Here is a 24,171-nt window from a genome sequence, read left to right on the forward strand (position 1 = left end):
GAGCCACCACAAGACTGCAGTGCTAACCACTGAGCCACCACAAGACTGTAGTGCTAACCACTGAGCCACCACAAGACTGCAGTGCTAACCACTGAGCCACCACAAGACTGCAGTGCTAACCACTGAGCCACCACAAGACTGCAGTGCTAACCACTGAGCCACCACAAGACTGCAGTGCTAGCCACTGAGCCACCACAAGACTGCAGTGCTAACCACTGAGCCACCACAAGACTGTAGTGCTAACCACTGAGCCACCACAAGACTGCAGTGCTAACCACTGAGCCACCACAAGACTGCAGTGCTAGCCACTGAGCCACCACAAGACTGCAGTGCTAACCACTGAGCCACCACAAGACTGCAGTGCTAGCCACTGAGCCACCACAAGACTGCAATGCTAACCACTGAGCCACCACAAGACTGCAGTGCTAGCCACTGAGCCACCACAAGACTGCAATGCTAACCACTGAGCCACCACAAGACTGTAGTGCTAACCACTGTGCCACCACAAGACTGCAGTGCTAACCACTGAGCCACCACAAGACTGCAGTGCTAACCACTGAGCCACCACAAGACTGCAGTGCTAGCCACTGAGCCACCACAAGACTGCAATGCTAACCACTGAGCCACCACATGACTGTAGTGCTAACCACTGAGCCACCACAAGACTGCAGTGCTAACCACTGAGCCACCACAAGACTGCAGTGCTAGCCACTGAGCCACCACAAGACTGCAGTGCTAACCACTGAGCCACCACAAGACTGCAGTGCTAACCACTGAGCCACCGTGCCGCCCCGAAATCTAAAATATAGTATGTCCTGCATTCAGGGAGTGGTTTCTGCTGCACCCCCCTTTAAATTTCCACACCTGATGTAATATATTTGACAGGTTTCTTCCTCTTTAAGGCAACCAAACTAATACGCATCTCGATCAAGTCGATGCCATCCTGTTTTATTTTTCCGTCCATGCTTTACACTGCAGCTCTGCTTTTTCTGATTGCCATATACAAGATCTGCCGCAGTTCATCTACTTTATAGAGATTTTTTTTCCCCCTGTGGTCCAGAAACTGAAACCCCATTGACCAGCTGTTTATACTTTCAGAAGAAATGTGCACCCATATAATACATGCAGAGTCCTCCAGAGCTGAAATCAGTCTGATTTAGAGACCCAAGCAAGAGGATCTCCATTTAAAGGGGAAGTATCATTTCTGAAAACCCTATGGATCTGCAAGATCCATAGGGTTTTCAGAAATGATACTTCCCCTTTAAATATATTGTTACATTGTAACAGTGGAGTATTTCCCCCAATGTCCACAATATTTGGCTCTTTATAACAATCACTTCCTCTATTATGATCCTTTCCAGGAATGCTGCCGTCACGCCCCACCGCTCAGCGTATGTAATATTCCTAGTAGTGATACAATCCTCGCTCCCGTATCACTTTCTCTAGGATTATGTGCCAGTCAGGAGCCTGGGAAAGTTTGGTGGCCACTGGATATCAATGCAGACCCCACAGGAGATCTCATCCAGGGTTTCCAGTTTCTGCTGAATGGTAAAGCTAAATAGCCCACAGCTCCTTAAAGGGCCGGTACTGCAGGATACAGAACTAGATCACTATTGGGCAATCGCTTACTGGCAATTGCTTCATGTAAATTGCTGGCAGGTCTCTTTTTTTTCGCTCCTGAGTACATTGACTCTGTTTCTATTTCTGGAAATCCTCAGGATGTTCACTCCACCCAGTCTCTGCTGCTTTTATAACTACCACTCCTGTATCTCCTGTAGGGACCTTCATGAACCTGCAGTGATAGGAGGAAGTTACTTCTTAAAGGGACACTAAAATGTATCTGCTTTCCTGGAAAAAGTGACCTATTGTTCTCTGTTATCAGCCATTTTAAGCTTAGGGTACATAAAGGCTATGGTTGCCCATTGCTTCACCATAGAAAAGCCTAACCGGAATTGAATCACTTTCAAAAGCGGCCTGGATCACCTTAATTTTGAACAGAGAAAGATAAGCAGGGGTGGGGCTTTATTAAAAAAAAGTGGGTGGGGTTACATAATTTCAGCTTGATAAATGTAAGCTAAGGTGAAGAAGTAAAAAAGATTGAGTGGAGTAATAGGATATTGGACAAAACAAATTCTGATAGGATAATGGATAGATAGCTAGAATAGATAGATAGAAAGAATCGATAGAAAGAACGTGTAGAATAGATAGAAGGAAAGAAATAAAAGAATAGATCGATAGACTGATAGCTAGCTTGGCCAGATTTTTTTAAAAAAATTTTGGGGGTAAAAAAATGACTTGGGGTCCCCTCCTGTTTTTCCTATCCAGCACAGGAACAGCAGCAGCTACAGGCTGCAACCCTCAGCTGTCTGCTGTACCTTGGCTGGTTATGAAAAATAGAGGAGATCCCATGCTTTTTTTTTAATTATTTGATTTATTTAGAAAAATAAATGACGTGGGGTCCCCCCCTGTGTTTCATATCCAGCTGGTTATGAAAAATAGAGGGGATCCCACGCGCTTTTTTTTTTTTTTTTTTTTAATTATTTGATATATTTTTATAAAAAAAAAAAAATGAAGTGGTCCCCCCCATTTTCCTAAAGCCAGCCAAAGTACAGCAGCCAACTGGGGGCTGATATTATTTTGAAAGGGCTATCGTTATTTGGCCCTTTCCAGTCTAACAATAGTAGCCAACAGCTGCCCCAGAAGTGGTGCATTCATAAGATGTGCCAATTCTGGCGCTGGACCCGGTTCTTCCCATTGCCCTGGTGCTGTGGCAATTGGGGTAATAGGGAGTTAATGGCACCCCACCGATGCCACAAAGTTCTAGATTAGTGATGGCAGTCATCTATGAGACACCCCCATCACTAATCTTTAAGTGAAAGTAAATAAACACAAACCCCCCAAAAATCATGTATTTGGAATAAAATGCAAAAAGCAGCACCCTCTTTTACCACTTTATTAACCCCCAAACACCCCTGCAGGTCTGATGTAATCCACACGAAGACCCGCAGTGTTTCAGCTCTGTTACATCCCTGTCCTCTCACTGCAAGCATCATTGAGCATGACTGTCCGCTGTGAGTGCAGACAGAGAATGAACTCGGGTGAACCCCTGACATCACAGCTGCGAGCCCCGCAGTACGGCGTGTACCACGGCAGTGACATGCCGCAGATCGAGAGAGAGGGAACAGTATTTATTTCTTCTGGAATAATGTGGGTGACCGGCATATTTTGTAACAAAAAAACAGGTACAACGCATACAAAACACAACAATTTGGTAGCATGCATTTTTCCGTGCGTTTTTCATCCCCTCATTGGTTTCAATGGGTGACAAAAAGTGACAAAAATACAAGAATAATGAACATGCTTTTGACAAATAAACAGCAGACAAAAAACAGCAATGTGTGTATAGCAAATCTGAATTCTCATAGACTTTGCTGGGAAGTCAAAACTCAGAACTTGCTGAAAACAAAACTGCACCAACAATGCGGTAAAAAATGCAGCGTGCGCATGTAGTCTTACATTATTTTTGGATTGATAAATGTAAGTGGAAGACAAGCAGTTAGAAAGAGTGGGTGGGGTTACATAATTTTGAACACATAAATGTAAGCAGGGGTGGGGCATTAAAAAAGTAGGTGGAGTTACATTTTTTTTAACTGATAAATGTAAGCAGGAAGTGAACTAGTTAAAAAATACTGGCTTGATTTACACGATTTCATTATTTTGCCTAGATTGATGTAAGTTTAATTACACCATGTTGAACAAAGAAATGTAAGCGGGGGTGGGGCAATGAAAAAAGTGGGTGGAGTTGCCTAATTCCTGGACTGAAAAAAATAGTTCAAAAGCTAAAAAGAGCACATTTTGGACAGATTTATGTAAGTGAAAAGACTGACTAAAGCAAAGTTGGCTATTGAAAAAAGATATCATAAACTTTTATCACTTTAGGCAAAAAAATGTAAGCAGGGGTGGGGCAGTGAAAAAAAGTGGGTGGAGTTGCTTAATTATTGGACTGAAAAAAAACAGTTTAAAAGTAAAAAAGAGCAGGTGGAGTTACAAATTTCGGACAGAAAAATATCAGTATAAAGATTGACGAAAGCATAGTTGGCTACTGAAAAAAAATGATGAATTTACATAATTTTAGACAGAGAAATGTAAGCGGGGGTGGGACAGTTAATAAGAGGGAGGAGTTGCATAATTCTTGGACTGAAAAATTATTTAAGTTAAAAGGAGCAGGTGGAGTTACTAATTTTGGACAGGTACATGTAAGTAAGGGCAGGGTAGTTAAAATAAAGTATGCAGAGGTATACCATTTAGGAAAGATAAATGTAAGCGGGGGTGGAGCAGTGAAAAAGTGGGTGGAGTTGCCTAATTCTTGGACTGAAAAACTTCTTAAAAAGAGTAGGTAGAGTTGTACATTTTTGACACATGTTGTAAATCAGTAAAAAGATTGACAAAAGCATAGTTGGCTATTGCATAAAAAAATCATGAACTTGCGTAATTTTAGACAGACATTTAAGCAGGGGTGGGGCAGTGAAAAAATGAGTGGAGTTACATAATTCTTGGACTGATAAGCTTGTTAAAAAGTTACCTGCTCCTGGAGTTGCTAATTTTGGACAGATAAATGTAGGTGGTGGGGGGGGGGTAGTTAAAATATGCGGAGACACATCGTTTCGGACAGATAAATTTAAGCAGGGGAGGGGCTTTGAAAAAGTGGGTGGAGTTGCCTAATTCTAGGACTGAAAAAATAAGTTAAAAAAGAGCAGTTGCAGTTACAAATTTGGGACTGATAAATGCAGGCAGGGGCAGGGCAGTTAAAAAAGTGTGCAGAGGTCCATCATTTTGGACAGAGAAATGTAAGTGGGGGGCAGTGGGTGGGGCAGTGGAAAAAGTGGGTGGAGTTACATAATTCTTGGACTGATAAAGTAGTTAAAAAGTTAAAAGGAGCAGGTGGAGTTACTAATTTGGGACAGATAAATGTAGGTAGGGGCGGGGTAGTTAAAATATGCGGAGACACATAATTTCGGAGAGATACATGTAAGCGGGGGTGGGCCAGTGAAAAAGTGGGTGGAGTTGCATAATTCTAGGACTGAAAAAAAAAGTTAAAAGGAGCAGGTGGAGTTGCTAATTTTGAACAGATAAATATAAGTATGGGCAGGGTAGTTGAAAAAAAGTGTGCAGAGGTATACCATTTTGGACAGATAAATGTAAGCGGGGGTGGTGCAGTGAAAAAGTGGGTGGAGTTGCCTAATTCTACGACTGAAAAAAAAGTTAAAAAAGAACAGGTGGAGTTACAATTTTTTGACAGATGTATCTCGGTAAAAAGATTGACAAAATCATAGTTGGCTTTTGCAAAAACAAATCATAAACTTACATAATTTTAGACAGAGAAATGTAAGCAGGGGTGGGGCAGTGAAAAAGTGGGTGGAGTTGCATAATTCTTGGACTGATAAACTAGTTAAAAGGAGCAGGTGGAGTTTCTAATTTTGGACAGATAAATGTAGGTAGGGGTTGGGTAGTTAAAATATGTGGAGACACATCATTTCGGACAGATACATTTAAGCAGGGGTGGGGCTGTGGGTGGGGCAGTGGGTGGGGCAGTAAAAAAGTGGGTGGAGTTGTATAATTCTTGGACTGATAAACTAGTTAAAAAGTTGAAAGGAGCAGGTAGAGTTACTAATTTGGGACAGATAAAATGTAGGTAGAGCTGGGGTAGTTAAAAAAGTATGCATCATTTTGGACAGATAAATGTAAGCGGGGGTGGAACTTTGTAAAAGTAGATGGAGTTAAGCCACTTTCAGGCCGATAAGCGATAAATATAAGTTGTAAACTTGTTACAGTGTATCAGAGGTCTTTAGGATGGGGTTTTGGGTTCTCTAGGCAAACTTTTTGTTTTTATTCATTGACAGCAAGCAGAGATTTTGAGAAATTGGATCACAGAGTTCACAAGGACGGGACAAGGATGACCTGAAAGCTCCCAGTCAAGTGACAGATACACATAATGTGTCACTGATTGTGTTTTGACACCCACACTCGGGACCTGCCTGGTTACAGAGGAGAGGGTGTAGCTGCGGCACAACACACACCCTATTGCGGGTGGCTTCCTGATATGTAGCTTATGACAACCAGTATAGAGCAGAGCTCTGCGAGGACAGACGAGAGGACAGACGTCTCCAAAGAAAAGGGTGAGACAACCAAGAACTGAAGCGGACACAGAGGTAGCAGAGCTGAGTTTGTCATTGAACCCTTTAGGGTGACAGTGCATGGGATCACTCTCTAGTTACAGTAGTGTTACTTGCAGTCCTATGTAAAATCATTGATAGAACATTGCAATACATCATGACAAACTCAGCTCTGCTGCATCTCAAGAGATGGAAGGAGAAGAGCAGGATACATCTACTAAGACAGATGTAGCAGAGCTCTGTCCAGTCTTTTTAGGTTTGATTTCTTGTATAGGCATTGTCTATCAGTATTATTTAAGCACTATATAGTTGGATTTATTATATAGTGATGGTATGGCAGTATTATTTAAGCACTATATTGTTTGATTTCTTATAAATGCAATGTTTTGCAGTATTATTTAGTCACAATATCGTTTAACTTATTGTATAGTCATTTTATAGTGGTATAAGTTAGGCACTATACAGTTTGATTTCTTGTATAGGCATTGTATGGCGGTATTATTTAGGCACACTATAATTTGACTTCTTGTACAGTGATTATATGGCGGTATTATTTAACCAATATACAGTTTGATTTGTTGTATACTCATTGTATGGCGGTATTATTTAGGCACTATATAGTTTAACTTTTTTTGTATGGTAGTATTCTTTAAGCAATATACAGTTTAACTTATTGTATGGCGGTATTATTTAAGCACTATACAGTTTAACTTTTTGTATGGTGGTATTATTTAGGCATTATACAGTTTGATTTATTGTATAGGCATAGTATGGCGGTATTATTTAGGCACTATACAGTTTGATTTCTTGTATAGGCATTGTATCGCAGTATTATTTAGGCACACTATAATTTGGCTTCTTGTACAGTGATTATATGGCGGTATTATTTAAGCAACATACAGTTTGATTTGTTGTATACTCATTGTATGGCGGTATTATTTAAGCACTATACAGTTTAACTTTTTATATGGTGATATTATTTAGGCATTATACAGTCTGATTTATTGTATATTCATTGTATGGTGGTAGTATTTAGGCACACTATAGTTTGGCTTATTGTACAGTGATTGTATGGTGGTATTATTTAGGCACTATACAATTTGATTTATTGTATATTCATTGTATGGCGGTATTATTTAAGCAATATACAGTTTGATTTATTGTATAGGCATTGTATGGCGGTATTATTTAGGCATTATACAGTTTGATTTATTGTATATTTATTGTATGGTGGTATTATTTAGGCACTATACAATTTGATTTATTGTATATTTATTGTATGGCGGTATTTAAACACTATACAGTTTTATATACAGTATTCTATAGTTATTGTATGGCAGTATTATATAGGCAGTATACAGTTTGATTTATTGTCTAGTCATTGTATAGTAGTATTATTTAAGCACTATACAGTCTGATTTATTGTATAGTCATTGTATGGCGGTATTATTTAGGCATTATACAGTTTGATTTATTATATAGTCATTGTATGGTGGAATTATTTAGGCACACTATAGTTTGGCTTATTGTATAGTCATTGCATTGCAGTATCATTTAGGCACTACTCAGTTTGATTTCTTGAATAGTCATTGTATAGCGGTATTATTTATGCACAATATAGTTTTCCTTATTGTATAGTGATTATATGGTGGTATTATATAAATTTGATTTATTGTATAGTGATGGCATAGTGGGCACTTTATGGCACTATTATTAGGGCCCTGTATGGCGGTATTATATGATCAGTGCCTGTTTTTTCATGGCTGTTTGAGGTATATGTATACAGATCTTCATGAATGTAAGTGGATCATCCATTGTGATAAGTCGGAGCCTCGCCCGCTGTAATGCATGTTGTTCCTCAGACCTCAATAATACATGAATACTTATTGTTATTGCCTTTTATAAGTACCGTGATTTTCCAGCCTCACAACAAGCTAAAAGCCTTGGATAATCTGGATAAATTAGTCATGTAAAAGAGCGGAAAGACTCCTCCGACCCTGACCGTAATGTAAGGTCTGATTAAATAAGACAGTGGTGGGAGATTTGTCTTGATCATTGCTTCTCCTCGATGTTTTCTTCTGATTTTTCTTACGTTTTTTTTCTTCTTTACTTTAGGTGGAAATCTGATTACGTGGCGCTTCACCAATTCTTGCCTTTTGCGATGACTACGGTCATTCTGGAATGTATAAGCACGTTGTCCATCAGCGCTCAGCAGCTCCGTCGCTTCCCCAAGCTTCTGGAGAGCGGTCTTCTCAAGGAGATGCCTTCTACGGTCAAGGACCAGGATGTTCCCAACCTCTTCAGAGAACCCTATATTCAGGCCGGATATCGACCGACGGACCAAAACTGGAAGTATTACTTTCTTAGCCTTTTCCAGAAGCACAATGAATCTGTGAACGTCTGGACTCACCTCCTGGTGGCCTTGGCCGTTCTCTTGAGGTTTCGAGCTTTCGTGGAGACTGAAGGCTTCATCTGGGACGCGTTATCCATACCTCTGGTCCTTTATATACTTGCTTCATTGACTTATCTCACATGCAGTATCCTTGCACACTTGCTCCAGTCCAAATCGGAGCTGGCCCATTACACTTTCTACTTCATGGACTACGTCGGGGTCAGCACTTACCAGTACGGAAGTGCCTTGGCCCATTACTACTACAGTTCCCACCAAGCTTGGTATGACAAAGCCTGGATGTTCTTCTTGCCAGGGGCTGCTGTACTTGGGTGGATGTCCTGTGTGGGTTGCTGCTATGCCAAATATAGATACAACCGTCCGTATCCAGTCATGAGGAAGATTTGTCAGGTGGTCCCTGCGGGGTTGGCCTACATCTTGGACATCAGCCCTGTGGTCCATCGGATTATCGTTTGCCATGTGGAAGACTGCTCCGATAGGGCCGTTTGGTACCATTCTCTACAGATCTTCTTCTTTGTTATCAGCTCTTACTTTTTCTCTTGTCCCGTTCCGGAAAAATTCTTCCCAGGTGGATGTGATATTGTTGGCCACGGTCACCAAATATTCCACTTATTTTTAGGTTTGTGCACTCTTTCTCAACTAGAAGCCGTGCTGCTCGACTACCGGACCAGACACGAACATTTTACCACCCGGTACGGCCCAACCTTGACCCAAGCTTCTTGCCTTTCGTTCTTCCTGCTCATTGTCTGCACGGCCAGCACGGCCTACTATCTACGGCAGAAGATTAAGCAAAAATTAGAGAAGAAAGACTTGTGAGGAACGCGAGGAACGTGGTAGACATCACATCCTACCCAGTTATGGAAGGAATAACATAGCGTGTACTAATTTATTTACCACTAAAACCTAGGTGTGGATGCAACTCTGAATGTGGGGCACGTTGTAGCCTAGTATAGATGTTTTCTAATGAATGGTGGCCATCCTCGGTGACCATTAGGGCTTGACCTACAAAAGGAAAAAATAATAATATTGCACTTGTTTTTCTTCTTTGGTGGAAGGTTTTGGGGGGGGGGGTTTATATTAATTTTTCAACCAGTGCTGGAGAAATGTAATCACTGGAAGAGATCTCACGATAATTGGATGTTTGACGATAATTTTTTGACGTTGGATGCCTCGCGAAAGGTTTTTGGACCCTTTGTTTTTTTTCTTTGGTGGAAGGTTTTTGGGTTTTTCTTTTATGGGAGATTATTTTTTATCGACCAGTGCTGGAGAAATATAATCACTGGAGAACATCTCTTATTTTAAGTAGATGTTTGACAATAATTTTTAGACATTGGATTCCTCTCGAAAGGTTTTTGGACCCATGTTTTTCTTCTTTGGTGGAAGGTTTTAGGGTTTTTTTTAATTAGAGATTATTTTTTTTCAACCAGTGCTGGAGAAATATAATCACTGGAAGAGATCTCTTACTTTAATTAGATGTTTGACGATAATTTTTAGACGTTGGATGCCTCTCAAAAGGTTTTCGGAGCCATGTTTATCTTCTTTGGTGGAAGTTGTTTTTTTTTAATTCGAGATTAATTTTTTCGACCAGTGCTGGAGAAATGTAATCACTGGAAGAGATCTCACTTTAGTTAGATGTTTGACGATAATTTTTAGACGTTGGATGCCTCTCGAAAGGTTTTCGGAGCCATATTTGTCTTCTTTGGTGGAAGTTGTTTTTTTTTTAATTCGAGATTAATTTTTTCGACCAGTGCTGGAGAAATGTAATCACTGGAAGAGATCTCACTTTAGTTAGATGTTTGACGATAATTTTTAGACATTGGATGCCTCTCGAAAGGTTTTCGGAGCCATATTTGTCTTCTTTGGTGGAAGTTGTTTTTTTTTTAATTAGAGATTAATTTTTTTCAACCAGTGCTGGAGAAATATAATCCCTGGAAGAGATCTCTTACTTTAGTTGTTTGACGATAATTTTTAGACGTTGGACGCCTCTCAAAGTTTTGGACCCTTTTTCAAGACTTTCTTTTGCCAGCAAAATTCAGGTCGTAAAATGCCGAGAGGGGGCCCATAGTAAAGACCAAACTGTGGAATCATTTTTGGTTCCCCATTTTCATGACCCTTGGACCAATCCATACTCTTTGCTAATTATGGAAGGGATGAAAAGGGGAATGGGACCAACCATGACTTGTCTTCTTTCTAAGGGCCCAAAAGTAACCATGAAAATTCTTACGGTTCAATTATTGGAAACATTTTGTATACCCCATATGTAAATTAGCTCCCCACCAGAAGGAGGTAGCCACCCTATACATTAATGTCTGACTGGTTTGGATAAGTGTTAAATAAAAGGCAGCCGAAATGGCCGATTTGGACCGTACCGAACGATCTTTGGCTGGATCAGTAAAGTAATTGTTCATTTCAACTGATGGCCGAACATTCGTCATCATTCAGAAGGTCAATCGGTCATGTTAGGTTGGATTTTTTCAGGTGATGATAAGCACTGGCTGTATCAATGGCTGAAAAAAATATCCAAGATGGCCAACACAGTCTGAGTTGGCTTTTTCTTGTCATTTCTTCCACCGCTCGTGGGCAAATCAAGGGTTGTCCACTACTTTTACATTGATGGCCTATCCTTAGGATAGGTCATCAATGTCTGATCGGCAGGGGTCCGACACCCCGCACCCCCACCGATCAGCTGTTGTCGGTGACGGAGGCGGCAGCAGGCAGCCGGAAATGCTCAGTTCCGGAGCTGCCACATCTTCTGATAGCGTCCAAAGCCGGGGACTGCACATCCACTTCCCATTCTAATCAAAAGGAGACGGATCAACCCCGGAACTGAGCATTTCCGTCCGCCTACTACCACCACCGGGACCGAGAGCATCTGATCGGCGGAGGTGCTGGGTGTTAGACCCCGGTCAATCAGACATTGATGACCTATCCTAAGGATAGGCCATCAATGTAAAAGTAGGGGACAACCTCTTTAAAGGGTCCATTGACTTATTCCACTAGGTGGCACTAGAAACACAGCTTTCTTCCTTCTGGAGGGGAGCTAATTTGCATATTTTTTCCCATACTCCTCACAGAGATACCTCCCAGGCGCAACCATTTGATGTATCTGGTTAAAGACTGAGGCCATCTTAAAGGATACAAGCTCCACAATTTTGGTAATTAGGGCCTCCTAGTATCTATACCTACTTACGTTCTAACTTTTCATTATACTCCTCAAGCACGGTCTTAAGAAGTAATGAACTGGTGCTGGCGATTGTAGCCTTTTATATATATATATGTTTGCGTCTACTCATTAATAATGTGATATTTATATAATATAATACCTATATAAATGATTGTAGTAGAGGCCGGCGGAGGCGTCTAGTCTGCACTGGAAAATATTCACTAGATGCAATGAGGCCGGCCTTTGCTTGATGTGCACATCAGACTCCGGGCCGACCGGGACCTTCAAATGTTGCCAGTGCGCACTTTATTCCGTATTAGCCAGTATATAATAAGTGATAATACATAAGCTGAACACTGTGACACTTAAAGGAATTGTCCACAGCTTGATAATTGTAAGATGATGTGTCATATGGATAGAGAAGTTGGCTCTGCCGGTTTATGACAAGGTTATTCTGGGTCCAAATCCAACCAGGGATGGATATACATAAAAGTAACTCTGTATGGTTTCATTGGGCTCCGCCCATGAGGAGCTTCAGCTCAGGTGGCATCCCTCTGTATCTACTAGAAGGCAGAGTTTTGGCAGATATTAAGTCTGTATTTACAGTTTTCCATCTCTTCATTTTAACTTCTAGAAGCCAAAGGGTTCCTAAGCCCGCTTAGGGGCCCTCAAATGTTGCCAGTGGCCACTTTATTCCATATCAGCCAGTATATAATAAGCCATGTGTAAAACGATGTGTCTTATGGATAGAAAAGTTGGCTCTGCCGGTTTCTGGCAAGGTTATTCTGGGTCCAAATCCAACCAGGAATGAATATACATAAAAATATATCTGTATGGTTTCATTAGCTCCAGTAGTGCCCCGCCCATGAGGAGCTTTGTCTCAGGTTCCATCCCTCTGTGACTACTAGACGGCAGAATTTTGGCAGATAGTAAGTCTACATTTACACTTTTCCATCTCCTCTTCCTTTTAACTTCTAGAAGCCAAAGGGATCCTAAGACCACTTAGGGGCCCTCAAATGTTGCCAGTGGTCACTTTATTCCATATCAGCCAGTATATAATAAGCCATGTGTAAAACGAAATGTCTTATGGATAGAAAAGTTGGCTCTGCCGGTTTATGACAAGGTCACTCTGGGTCCAAATCCAACCAGGGATGGATATAAATAAAAGTATATCTGTATGGTTTCATTGGGCTCCGCCCATGAGGAGCTTCGTCTCAGGTTCCATCCCTCTGTGACTACTAGAAGGCAGAATTTTGACAGTTATTAAATCTATATTTACACTTTTCCATCTCCTCTTCCTTTTAACTTCTAGAAGCCAAAGGGTTCCTAAGAACGCTTACGGATCCTCAAATGTTGCCAGTGGCCACTTTATTCCATATCAGCCAGAATATAATAAGCCATGTGTAAAACGAAGTGTCCTATGGATAGAAAAGTTGGCTCTACTGGTTTATGGCAAGGTTATTCCAGGTCCAAATCCAACCAGGAATTGATATACAAAAAAGTATATTAGTATGGTTTCATTAGCTCCAGTAGTGCCCCGCCCATTAGGAGCTTCGTCTCAGGTCGCATCCCTCCATGACTACTAGAAGGCAGAATTTTGGCCTATATTAAGTCTATATTTACACTTTTCCATCTCGTCTTCATTTTAGCTTCTAGAAGCAAAACCAAGACTGCTTAAGGGCCCTCAGATTTATTGCCACTATACGCAATAGGAAAGACTAGGCAGATGCTAAGAGGCTATGGTGGTCCCAATGTGTAAACAGAAAATATCTGCATACACCTTCAGACACACACAAAGGGGGTGACTTATAGCATAAATGAAAATATAAGATCTGTTCCTTCTGGTAAAGACTTAAATTAATGTCACTCATTTATAGCCTTTCAACCGATCCTCTAAAAAAGTATGAAAAACCCAAAAGAAATAAAAGCTATACACTCCGTGCCCATAGCAGGCAGATATCACACTTCTGGCCCATGTTTACACCACTTATAGAGAGGAAATTGCACCTTGGGGGCGGAGTCTAAACTGAATCAAAGATTATAAAGGGGAAATTGCATTATTAGCTCCTCGGGGGCGGAGTCTAAGTTGAATAAAAAAAATAATATCTCAGTGTTATAAATATATAAAATTATAAAGTTACTGATTCATAATATGAGAATAAAAAGCTTTTAGGGAACCTGATATTCAGATTTATTGCAATTATAGGCAATAGGAAAGACTAGGCAGATGCCAGGGGCCTATGGTGGTCCCAATGTGTAACCAAAAAATATCCGCATACACCTTCAGCCACACATGTAGGGGGTGGCTTATTGCATAAATGAAAAGAAAAGAGCAGTTCATTCTGGTAAAGACTTAAATCAATGTCACTCATTTATAGCCTTTCAACCAATCTCCTAAAAAGATATGAAGAACCCAAAATAAAAGATACACATCCCGGGTCTATAGCAGGTTGATATTGTACTTCGGGCCCATATTTACGTCACTTATAAAGGTGAAATTGCATTATCAGCTCCTCAGGGGCGGAGCCTAATCTGAATAAACACATATTATAAAGGTGAAAGTGCATTATCAGCTCCTCGGAGGTGGAGTCTAATCTGAATAAAAGGGGAAAGTGCCTTATCAGCTCCTCGGGGGGTGGAGTCTAATCTGAATAAAAGGGGAACATGCATTATCAGCTCCTCGGGGGTGGAGTCTAATCTGAATAAAAGATTGTAAAGGGAAATTGCATTGTCAGCTCCTTGAAGGCAGAGTCTAATCTGAATAAAAGGTGAAAGTACATTATCAGCCCAGGTTTACACCACTTATAAAGAGGAAATTGCATTATCAGCTCCTCATGGGTGGAAAATAATCTGAATAAAAGATTTTAATGGGGAAATTGCATTGTCAGCTCATTGGGGGCATAGTCTAATCTGAATAAAAGGGGAAAGTGCATTATCAGCCCAAGTGTACACCACTTATAAAGAGGAAATTGCATTATCAGCTCCTCAGGGGCGGAGTCTAATCTAAATAAACAGATTATAAAGGTTAAAGTGCATTATCAGCTCCTGAGAGGTGGAGTCTAATCGGAATAAAAGGGGAAAGTGCGTTATCAGCTCCTCGGAGGTGGAGTCTAATCTGAATAAAAGGGAACGTGCGTTATCAGCTCCTCGGAGGTGGAGTCTAATCTGAATAAAAGGGGAAAGTGCATTATCAGCTCCTCGGGGGTGGCGTCTAATCTGAATAAAAGATTGTAACGGGGAAATTGCATTGTCAGCTCCTTGGAGGTAGAGTCTAATCTGAATAAAAGGCGAAAGTACATAATCAGCCCAAGTTTGCACCACTTATAAAGAAGAAATTGCATTATCAGCTCCTCATGGGCGGAGTCTAATCTGAATAAAAGCAGAAGAATATCTCAGTGTTATAAATATATAAGATTCTAAAGTTACTGATTCATAATAAGGGAATAAAAAGCTATTAGGGAAGCTGATGTTCAGATTTGCTTACAACTGCACAAGAATGGAGGCGTAATGGTCCAATACAATATTTTGGACCATCTTTCTTCTTATATACTTATATTTAGTCCATTACACCCCTTATAGTTTTTACAATGTGTGATGTTAAACATGTTTTAATACCTGGTACTGTACTTATATATTAAGGAGTAAAGATATTGGCTCTCATTTATCGAAATTACCTGAAATTAAACCTTTGTGGACTTTAATTATAGACTTTGCTAATTGTTTTAGTGTTAAATGTTAGCTATGATTGTTATGTTTACTCATTGATGATCAAATCATTAGAAAGTCCAATTTAAAGGGATTGTCCACTTTCAACAACCATTGCACTGTGAGCAGGACTCCTGGCAACTAGTTATGCCTATTGTGGCATATGGAAATAGGTTGTCGAAATAGGAGAATCCCTTTAAAGGACATGGACACCTTCAGGGGGCACCCCTTTTTTTTACTTAAATACATGTATTTAGAACTAAAAATTATGTATAATTACAATTGGGTTTCATTAAAAATGTTGGTTTGTTTCCCTGCATTTTTGATGTTTGAAGGGTGAGTTAACTGAGAATCATTCAGTGAGCTTTGGTCATTTTCTGAACTTTTCTCTGTTGATTTAACCACCATAGACCACATCAAAGTTGATCTGACCTTTGAGGTGGTCATGGGCCAAAACAGAAGAGCTCAGAAAAAGATGGATAAAAAAATAACAAGCTCCCTGATGGTTTCTTAGTTAACTCATTCTACATTCAAAAATGAGCCTAGTTAAAAAGGTGCTACATTTTTAATGAAACACTATTTTTTTTACCCCAATTAAGTAAAAAAAAAAAGCCCCTGAAGGTGTCCAGAATAGTTTTAAGACATAAAGAGGCCAAAACCTGATATTGTGACGACTCCTACTAGAATGTCGGATAATACTTTTTAATAACTTATATTTTTTCAAATAATTCCTTGATCCCAACGGAAAATCTGAGTTTTGCGTCTGATGTTTGCGCTCGGAATAACTTGTACGTGGTGACCAAATACAATAAAGACTTTTTACACTTCTGGTGTTTATCATTATTTAAATATAATTTTTCATTAGTGACTTAATGTGGATAGATTACATGTAGCCAATTAAATAGTAGACATGAAGGAGGGGATAGGGGGGACATGCAGCTGCAGTTATAGTGCTACAGCAAATGACTGGCTCAAAGCACACAGATTAGTTGCGACATTATGCCGGTAACTTTTTTGTATCTTTCTTTTTCAGAACATCTTTGTACAGATATGTGACTACAGACCACATCAAAGTGCGCTGCACTTTGATATGGTCATAGATGAGCACAGAAGAGTTAAAAAAAAATACAGATAACAATGAGCTCACATTGATATGATCATAAATCAACAGAAGAGTTAAGAAAAAAGACACATAAGAATGAGCTCACTGACAGATTCTCAGTTAACTCATTCTGCAGCCAATAATGAGCCTGTAAAAAGCCAAAAGGTCTAAAAGTGGACTTTGATATGGTCATACATCAACACAGAAGAGCTAAGAAAAAATACACAAGAATGAGCTCACTGACAGATTCTCAGTTAACTCATTCTGCAGCCAATAATGAGCCTGTAAAAAGCTAAAAAGGTGGAAAAAGACAGATAAGAATGAGCTCACTGACAGATTCTCAGTTAACTCATTCTGCAGCCAATAATGAGCCTGTAAAAAGCTAAAAGGTGCAAAAGTGGACTTTGATATGGTCATACATCAACACAGAGGAGCTAAGAAAAAAGACATAAGAATGAGCTCACTGACAGATTCTCAGTTAACTCATTCTGCTACCAATAATGAGCCTGTAAAAAGCCAAAAGGTCTAAAAGTGGACTTTGATATGGTCATACATCAACACAGAGTAGCTAAAAAAAGACAGCTAAAAATGAGCTCACTGACAGATTCTCAGTTAACTCATTCTGCAGCCAATAATGAGCCTGTAAAAAGCCAAAAGGTCTAAAAGTGCACTTTGATATGGTCATACATCAACACAGAAGAGCTAAAAAAAAACAGATACGAATGAGCTCACTGACAGATTCTCAGTTAACTCTTTCTGCTACCAATAATGAGCCTGTAAAAAGCTAAAAGGTCTAAAAGTGCACTTTGATATGGTCATACATCAACACAGAGGAGCTCAGAAAAAAGACACATAAGAATGAGCTCACTGACAGATTCTCAGTTAACTCATTCTGCAGCCAATAATGAGCCTGAAAAATCCAAAGGTGCAACATTTTTAATTAAATCTAATTGCAACAATTAATTTTTCAGCTCAAAATACAAGCGTGAATAACAGTTTAATATAAAAAATATGGGTACAAACGCCATTAAATAGTAAAAAGCCAATGATGCAAAATTATTAATGAAACCCAATTGCAGGAATTAATTTTTGAGGCCCAAAATACAAACGTCAAAAATATGTAGAAAAAAAACCAACATGGGTACAGACCAATTAAGTAGTAAACATAAAGGAGGGAAGAATTAGTTGCAGGTATAGTGCAGCAGCATATGATGGGCTCAGAGCACGCAGCACATTTGTGACATTACGTCACTAACCTTTTTTTTTATCTTTTTTTTTTTAACTCCTTTGTGCAGATTTGTTACTACAGACCACAACAAAGTTGAGCTGCACTTTGATATGGTCATAGATCAACACAGAGGAACTCAGGAAAAAAAAGATAAGAATGAGCTCACTGACAGATTCTCAGTTAACTCATTCTGCACCCAATAATGAACATGTACAAAATTTTTAATGAAATCCAATGGCAAAAATGATTATTTTGTGGCCCAAAATGCAAACGTGAAACAAAGTAAAAACAAAAAAAATATGGGTACAAGCGAATTAAATAGTAAACTTGAAGGATGAGGACGGGGAACGAATTAGCTACAGGTATAGTGCAACAGCATATGATGGGTTCAGAACATACAGCACCGTTGTAACATTACTCCAGTAACTCTTGTATTTTGAACTTCTCTTTAGATATGTGACTACAGACCACAACAAAGTTGAGCTGCACTTTGATATGGTCATAGATCACAGAAGAGTTCAGAAAATACAGATAAGAATGAGCTCACTGACAGATTCTCAGTTAACTCATTCTGCAATCAATCATGAGTCTGTAAAAAAGCCAAGAGGTGAAAATTTTTTAATGAAATCCAATTGCAAAAATTATTGTTTTGGGTTCAAAATACAAGTGTAATAAAAAAAATATGGGTACAATGCCATTAAATAGTAAAAAGCCAATGGTGCAGAATTGTTAATGAAATCCAATTGCAAGAATTATTTTTGTTTGGCCCAAAATACAAGTGTGAATAAAAAGTAAAAAGAAAAAAAAAACATGAGAGCTCAGAAAAAGACAGATAAGAATGAGCTCACTGACAGATTCTCAGTTACCTCACTCTGTAGCTAATCAGGAGCCTGCAAAAAGCCAAAAAGATGCAACATTTTTAATGAAATCCAATTGCAAAAATTATTTTTTCGGGGACCCAAAATACAAATGTGAGAAAAAGTTAAGAAAAAAATGTGTACAATGTCAATGAATAGTAAATGTGAAGAAGGGGAAAGGGCGAGTGCTGTATAGTGAATCATCAACAGCACAGTCATTACATCACACCAGTAACAGCCCAACCAGCAAATCTGGAGAAAACCAGAACACACCCCAGCAGAGGAAGGGGAAAGACCCCAAATCTGCAGGGTACACACAGAGTTTGTCTCTGCCATCACCTACAGCGGATGAGGGGGGGTCACGGGGTTTCATCAGCTTCACTGTAAGCGATATTTTAATGCTTGCAAACATTTTACCAGGAGGGATGATCCCTACAATCTTTATATGTTTATAGCAGGTCGCATAGTGGGTAAATAAACAGATATTATGTTCCATATTATATTTTATTTTTTTTCCCTAAGTGATTAAGATAATTTTCCCCTATCCCAAATTTGGGAATTATTATTTTTTAAGATATGTCCTGATAATAATAATAATAATAATAATAGTTATTATTAATCCAATATTTTTTTTCTATTATAATAGTATATTATTAATTATATTATTATTATTCCAATATTTTAATATTATATTATTATTCCAATATATTATTAGTATGTTTATTTTTTAAATATTTTAATATTATAATATTTAGTATATTATTAAAATAATATGTTGATATTATATTATCAATCAAATATTTTATATTATTATATTTTAATACAATTATTAATATATTATGTATTATTTAGTATATTATATTATTAGTATTTAAAAATGATAATATTTAGTATATTATAACAATATTTTAATATTATTTATAGTATTTCAAATGTTTAATTTTATATAATTATTATTAGTAGTATTATTAGTATTATTATTATTCCAATATTTTAATATTTATTTATTTTATAAGGCTCTGCTCACATGTCCATTCACATATAGTTTGTGTGCTCCGCTAAAGGAACAGATAAGTGAAATAAGTGATCAGTTGCATAAATTATTATTTTTATTATTATTATACCAATATTTAAATATTGTATTATTATGGCTAATTGTTATTATTATTACCATATTTAATACAATATTTAGTATATTTTATTATTATTATTATTATTTTAGTATTGTATGATTACATTATATTTAGTATATGATATTATTTTTCCAGTAGTTTATTATAATATTTAGTATATTATTCAACCAATATTTTGATATATTATTATTCCAATATTTTATATTATTATTATTATATTACAATATTTAGTGTATTATTATTATAACACTATTTTAATAATATTTAAATTATTATTCTAAATTTTAAATTTTATATTATTATTCCAATATTTCATTATTATTATTATTATTATGATTATTGTATTGTATTATTACATATTTAGTATATATTATTTTTCCAGTAGTTTATTATATTTAGTATATTATTCAACCAATATTTTCATATAATATTATTATTCCAATATTTTATATTATTATTATATTACAATATTTAGTGTATTATTATAACACTATTTTAATATTATTTATATTATTATTCTAAATTTTAAATTTTATATTATTCCAATATTTTATTATTATTATTATTATTATTATTATTTATTATTATTATTATTATCATCATTAGCTCACATGTCCATTTACATTTAGTTTGTGTGCTCCGCTAAAAGAACAGATGAGTGGAATAAGTGATCAGTTGCATAAGTTATGGCGCCCCATCAAATATTATGGGGTCTGTCTGGGTTTCAGGTTTTCAAACATAAGAAAACTGCACACAGGAATTCCTGGAAACTATCAACAGTGGAAATCTCTCATGCGCCCAAAAATATGTTCCACCCTAATTTATTTTAGCTCCCTATAATTATATGCAGATTAGGATCATTAAAATCTAGGAAACTTTACTGCTGCTAATGTAGACGTTTTCTCCTTTGGGTAGAGCCTGTGGAAGGTCACACACAGCGGAAACACGTACAACAGGATGATCCTGACGATAGAGCGAGTGAATCCAGTATGGTGGGATCAAGAAGGTCATGAATGTTACCAAACAATTGACTTATTGACAGAAAGCGTCCAGAAAACAAATCACAGCCTAGCCCTTGAGTCCCACAGAGTTCCTTAATTATACCTCAAATATACAGTATTATATCTGTAAAGTGAAGCATCTTTATTTACTATAAGGAAAAATGAAAAAAAAATATATGACTCCAATTACCACTAGGGGGACTCACTCCAAATGGATTTTTAGAGCTAGTATTAAACTGTATGTAGTGAGCTCCCTCTAGTGGTGGCTGTATAAATCTGTATGTAGTGAGCTCCCTCTAGTGGTGGCTGTATAAATCTGTATGTAGTGAGCTCCCTCTAGTGGTGGCTGTATAAATCTGTATGTAGTGAGCTCCCTCTAGTGGTGACTGTATAAATCTATATGTAGTGAGCTCCTCCTAGTGGTGGCTGTATAAATCTGTATGTAGTGAGCTCCCTCTAGTGGTGACTGTATAAATCTGTATGTAGTGAGCTCCCTCTAATGGTGACTGTATAAATCTATATGTAGTGAGCTCCCTCTAGTGGTGGCTGTATAAATCTGTATGTAGTGAGCTCCCTCTAGTGGTGGCTGTATAAATCTGTATGTAGTGAGCTCCCTCTAGTGGTGGCTGTATAAATCTGTATGTAGTGAGCTCCCTCTAGTGGTGGCTGTATAAATCTGTATGTAGTGAGCTCCCTCTAGTGGTGGCTGTATAAATCTGTATGTAGTGAGCGCCTCCTAGTGGTGGCTGTATAAATCTGTATGCAGTGAGCTCTCTCTAGTGGTGGCTGTATAATCTGTATGTAGTGAGCTCCTCCTAGTGATGGCTGTATAAATCTGTATGTAGTGAGCTCCCTCTAGTGGTGACTGTATAAATCTGTATGTAGTGAGCTCCCTCTAGTGGTGGCTGTATAAATCTGTATGTAGTGAGCTCCCTCTAGTGGTGGCTGTATAAATCTGTATGTAGTGAGCTCCCTCTAGTGGTGGCTGTATAAATCTGTATGTAGTGAGCTCCCTCTAGTGGTGGCTGTATACATCTGTATGTAGTGAGCGCCTCCTAGTGGTGGCTGTATAAATCTGTATGCAGTGAGCTCCCTCTAGTGGTGGCTGTATAAATCTGTATGTAGTGAGCTCCACTAGTGGTGGCTGTATAAATCTGTATGTAGTGAGCTCCCGCTAGTGGTGGCTGTATAAATCTGTATGTAATGAGCTCCTCCTAGTGGTGACTGTATAAAACTATATGTAGTGAGCTCCTCCTAGTGTTGGCTGTATAAATCTGTATGTAGTGAGCTCCCTCTAGTGGTGGCTGTATAAATCTGTACGTACTGAGCTCCCCCTAGTGGTGGCTGTATAAGTCTGTATGTAGTGAGCTCCCCCTAGTGGTGGCTGTATAAATCTGTATGTAGTGAGCTCTCTCTAGTGGTGGCTGTATTAATCTGTATGTAATGAGCTCCCTCTAGTGGTGGCTGTATAAATCTGTATGTAGTGAGCTCCCTCTAGTGGTGTCTCTATAAATCTGTATGTAGTGAGCTCTCTCTAGTGGTGGCTGTATAATCTGTATGTAGTGAGCTCCCTCTAGTGGTGGCTGTATAAATCTGTATGTAGTGAGCTCCCTCTAGTGGTGGCTGTATAAATCTATATGCAGTGAGCTGCACCTAGTGGTGGCTGTATTAATCTGTATGTAGTGAGCTCCCTCTAGTGGTGGCTGTATTAATCTGTATGTATTGAGCTCCCTCTAGTGGTGGCTGTATTGATCTGCATTTATTGAGCTCCCTCTAGTGGTGGTGGCTGTATTATTCTGTACGGAGTGAGCTCCCTCTAGTGGTGGCTGTATTAATCTGTATGTATTGAGCTCCCTCTAGTGGTGGCTGTATTGATCTGCATTTATTGAGCTCCCTCTAGTGGTGGTGGCTGTATTATTCTGTACGGAGTGAGCTCCCTCTAGTGGTGGCTGTATAAATCTGTATGTAGTGAGCTGCCTCTAGTGGTGGCTGTATTAATCTGTATGTAGTGAGCTCCCTCTAGTGGTGGCTGTATAAATCTGTATGTAGTGAGCTCCCCCTAGTGGGGGCTCTATAAATCTGTACGTAGTAAGCTCTCTCTAGTGGTGACTGTATAAATCTGTATGTAGTGAGCTCCCTCTAGTGGTGGCTGTATTAATCTGTATTTATTGAGCTCCCTCTAGTGGTGATGGCTGTATTAATCTGTATGTAGTGAGCTCCTCCTAGTGGTGGCTGTATAAATCTATATGCAGTGAGCTGCACCTAGTGGTGGCTGTATAAATCTGTATGTAGTGAGTTCCCTCTAGTGGTGTCTGTATATATCTGTATGTAGTGAGCTCCCTCTAGTGGTGGCTGTATTGATCTGCATTTATTGAGCTCCCTCTAGTGGTGGTGGCTGTATTATTCTGTACGGAGTGAGCTCCCTCTAGTGGTGGCTGTATTAATCTGTATGTAGTGAGCTCCCTCTAGTGGTGGCTGTATAAATCTGTATGTAGGGAGCTCCCTCTAGTGGTGGCTGTATAAATCTGTATGTAGTGAGCTCCCTCTAGTGGTGGCTGTATAAATCTGTATGTAGTGAGCTCTCTCTAGTGGTGGCTGTATAAATCTGTATGTAGTGAGCTCCCTCTAGTGGTGGCTGTATAAATCTGTATGTAGTGAGCTCTCTCTAGTGGTGGCTGTATTAATCTGTATGTAGTGAGCTCCTTCTAGTGGTGGCTGTATAAATCTGTATGTAGTGAGCTCCCTCTAGTGGTGGCTCTATAAATCTGTATGTAGTGTGCTCTCTCTAGTGGTGGCTGTATAAATCTGTATGTAGTGAGCTCTCTCTAGTGGTGGCTGTATAAATCTGTATGTAGGGAGCTCCCTCTAGTGGTGGCTGTATAAATCTGTATGTAGTGAGCTCCCTCTAGTGGTGGCTGTATAAATCTGTATGTAGTGAGCTCTCTCTAGTGGTGGCTGTATAAATCTGTATGTAGGGAGCTCCCTCTAGTGGTGGCTGTATAAATCTGTATGTAGTGAGCTCCCTCTAGTGGTGGCTGTATAAATCTGTATGTAGTGAGCTCCCTCTAGTGGTGGCTGTATAAATCTGTATGTAGTGAGCTCTCTCTAGTGGTGGCTGTATTAATCTGTATGTAGTGAGCTCCCTCTAGTGGTGGCTGTATAAATCTGTATGTAGTGAGCTCCCTCTAGTGGTGGCTCTATAAATCTGTTTGTAGTGAGCTCTCTCTAGTGGTGGCTGTATTAATCTGTATGTAGTGAGCTCCCTCTAGTGGTGGCTGTATAAATCTGTATGTAGTGAGCTCGCTCTAGTGGTGGCTGTATAAATCTGTATGTAGTGAGCTCCCCCTAGTGGTGGCTGTATTAATCTGTATGTAGTGAGCTCCCTCTAGTGGTGGCTGT

At 38.9% G+C, this 24,171-nt stretch overlaps 1 protein-coding gene across 2 annotated transcripts in view; it reads left to right on the forward strand.

Moving 5' to 3' along the window:
- The window catches only part of PAQR8 (progestin and adipoQ receptor family member 8), a 54,086-nt gene extending 37,808 nt beyond the window's left edge, over positions 1–16,278 (forward strand). Inside the window, exons 1-2 of one of the 2 annotated variants that reach the window (XM_075341239.1) lie at positions 6,135–6,176; positions 8,289–16,278. In XM_075341239.1, coding sequence (XP_075197354.1) covers positions 8,335–9,399 — 1,065 coding nt within the window. In that variant the 5' untranslated portion in view covers positions 6,135–6,176; positions 8,289–8,334 and the 3' untranslated portion in view covers positions 9,400–16,278. Of the gene's footprint in view, positions 1–6,134; positions 6,177–8,288 lie in introns of those variants that run through there. The other variant, XM_075341238.1, reaches the window with a different exon arrangement.
- Positions 16,279–24,171: the final 7,893 nt, after the last annotated feature.

This window comes from Anomaloglossus baeobatrachus, chromosome 3 (genome assembly GCF_048569485.1).
Source record: "Anomaloglossus baeobatrachus isolate aAnoBae1 chromosome 3, aAnoBae1.hap1, whole genome shotgun sequence".
NCBI classification, from domain to species: Eukaryota; Metazoa; Chordata; class Amphibia; order Anura; family Aromobatidae; genus Anomaloglossus; species Anomaloglossus baeobatrachus.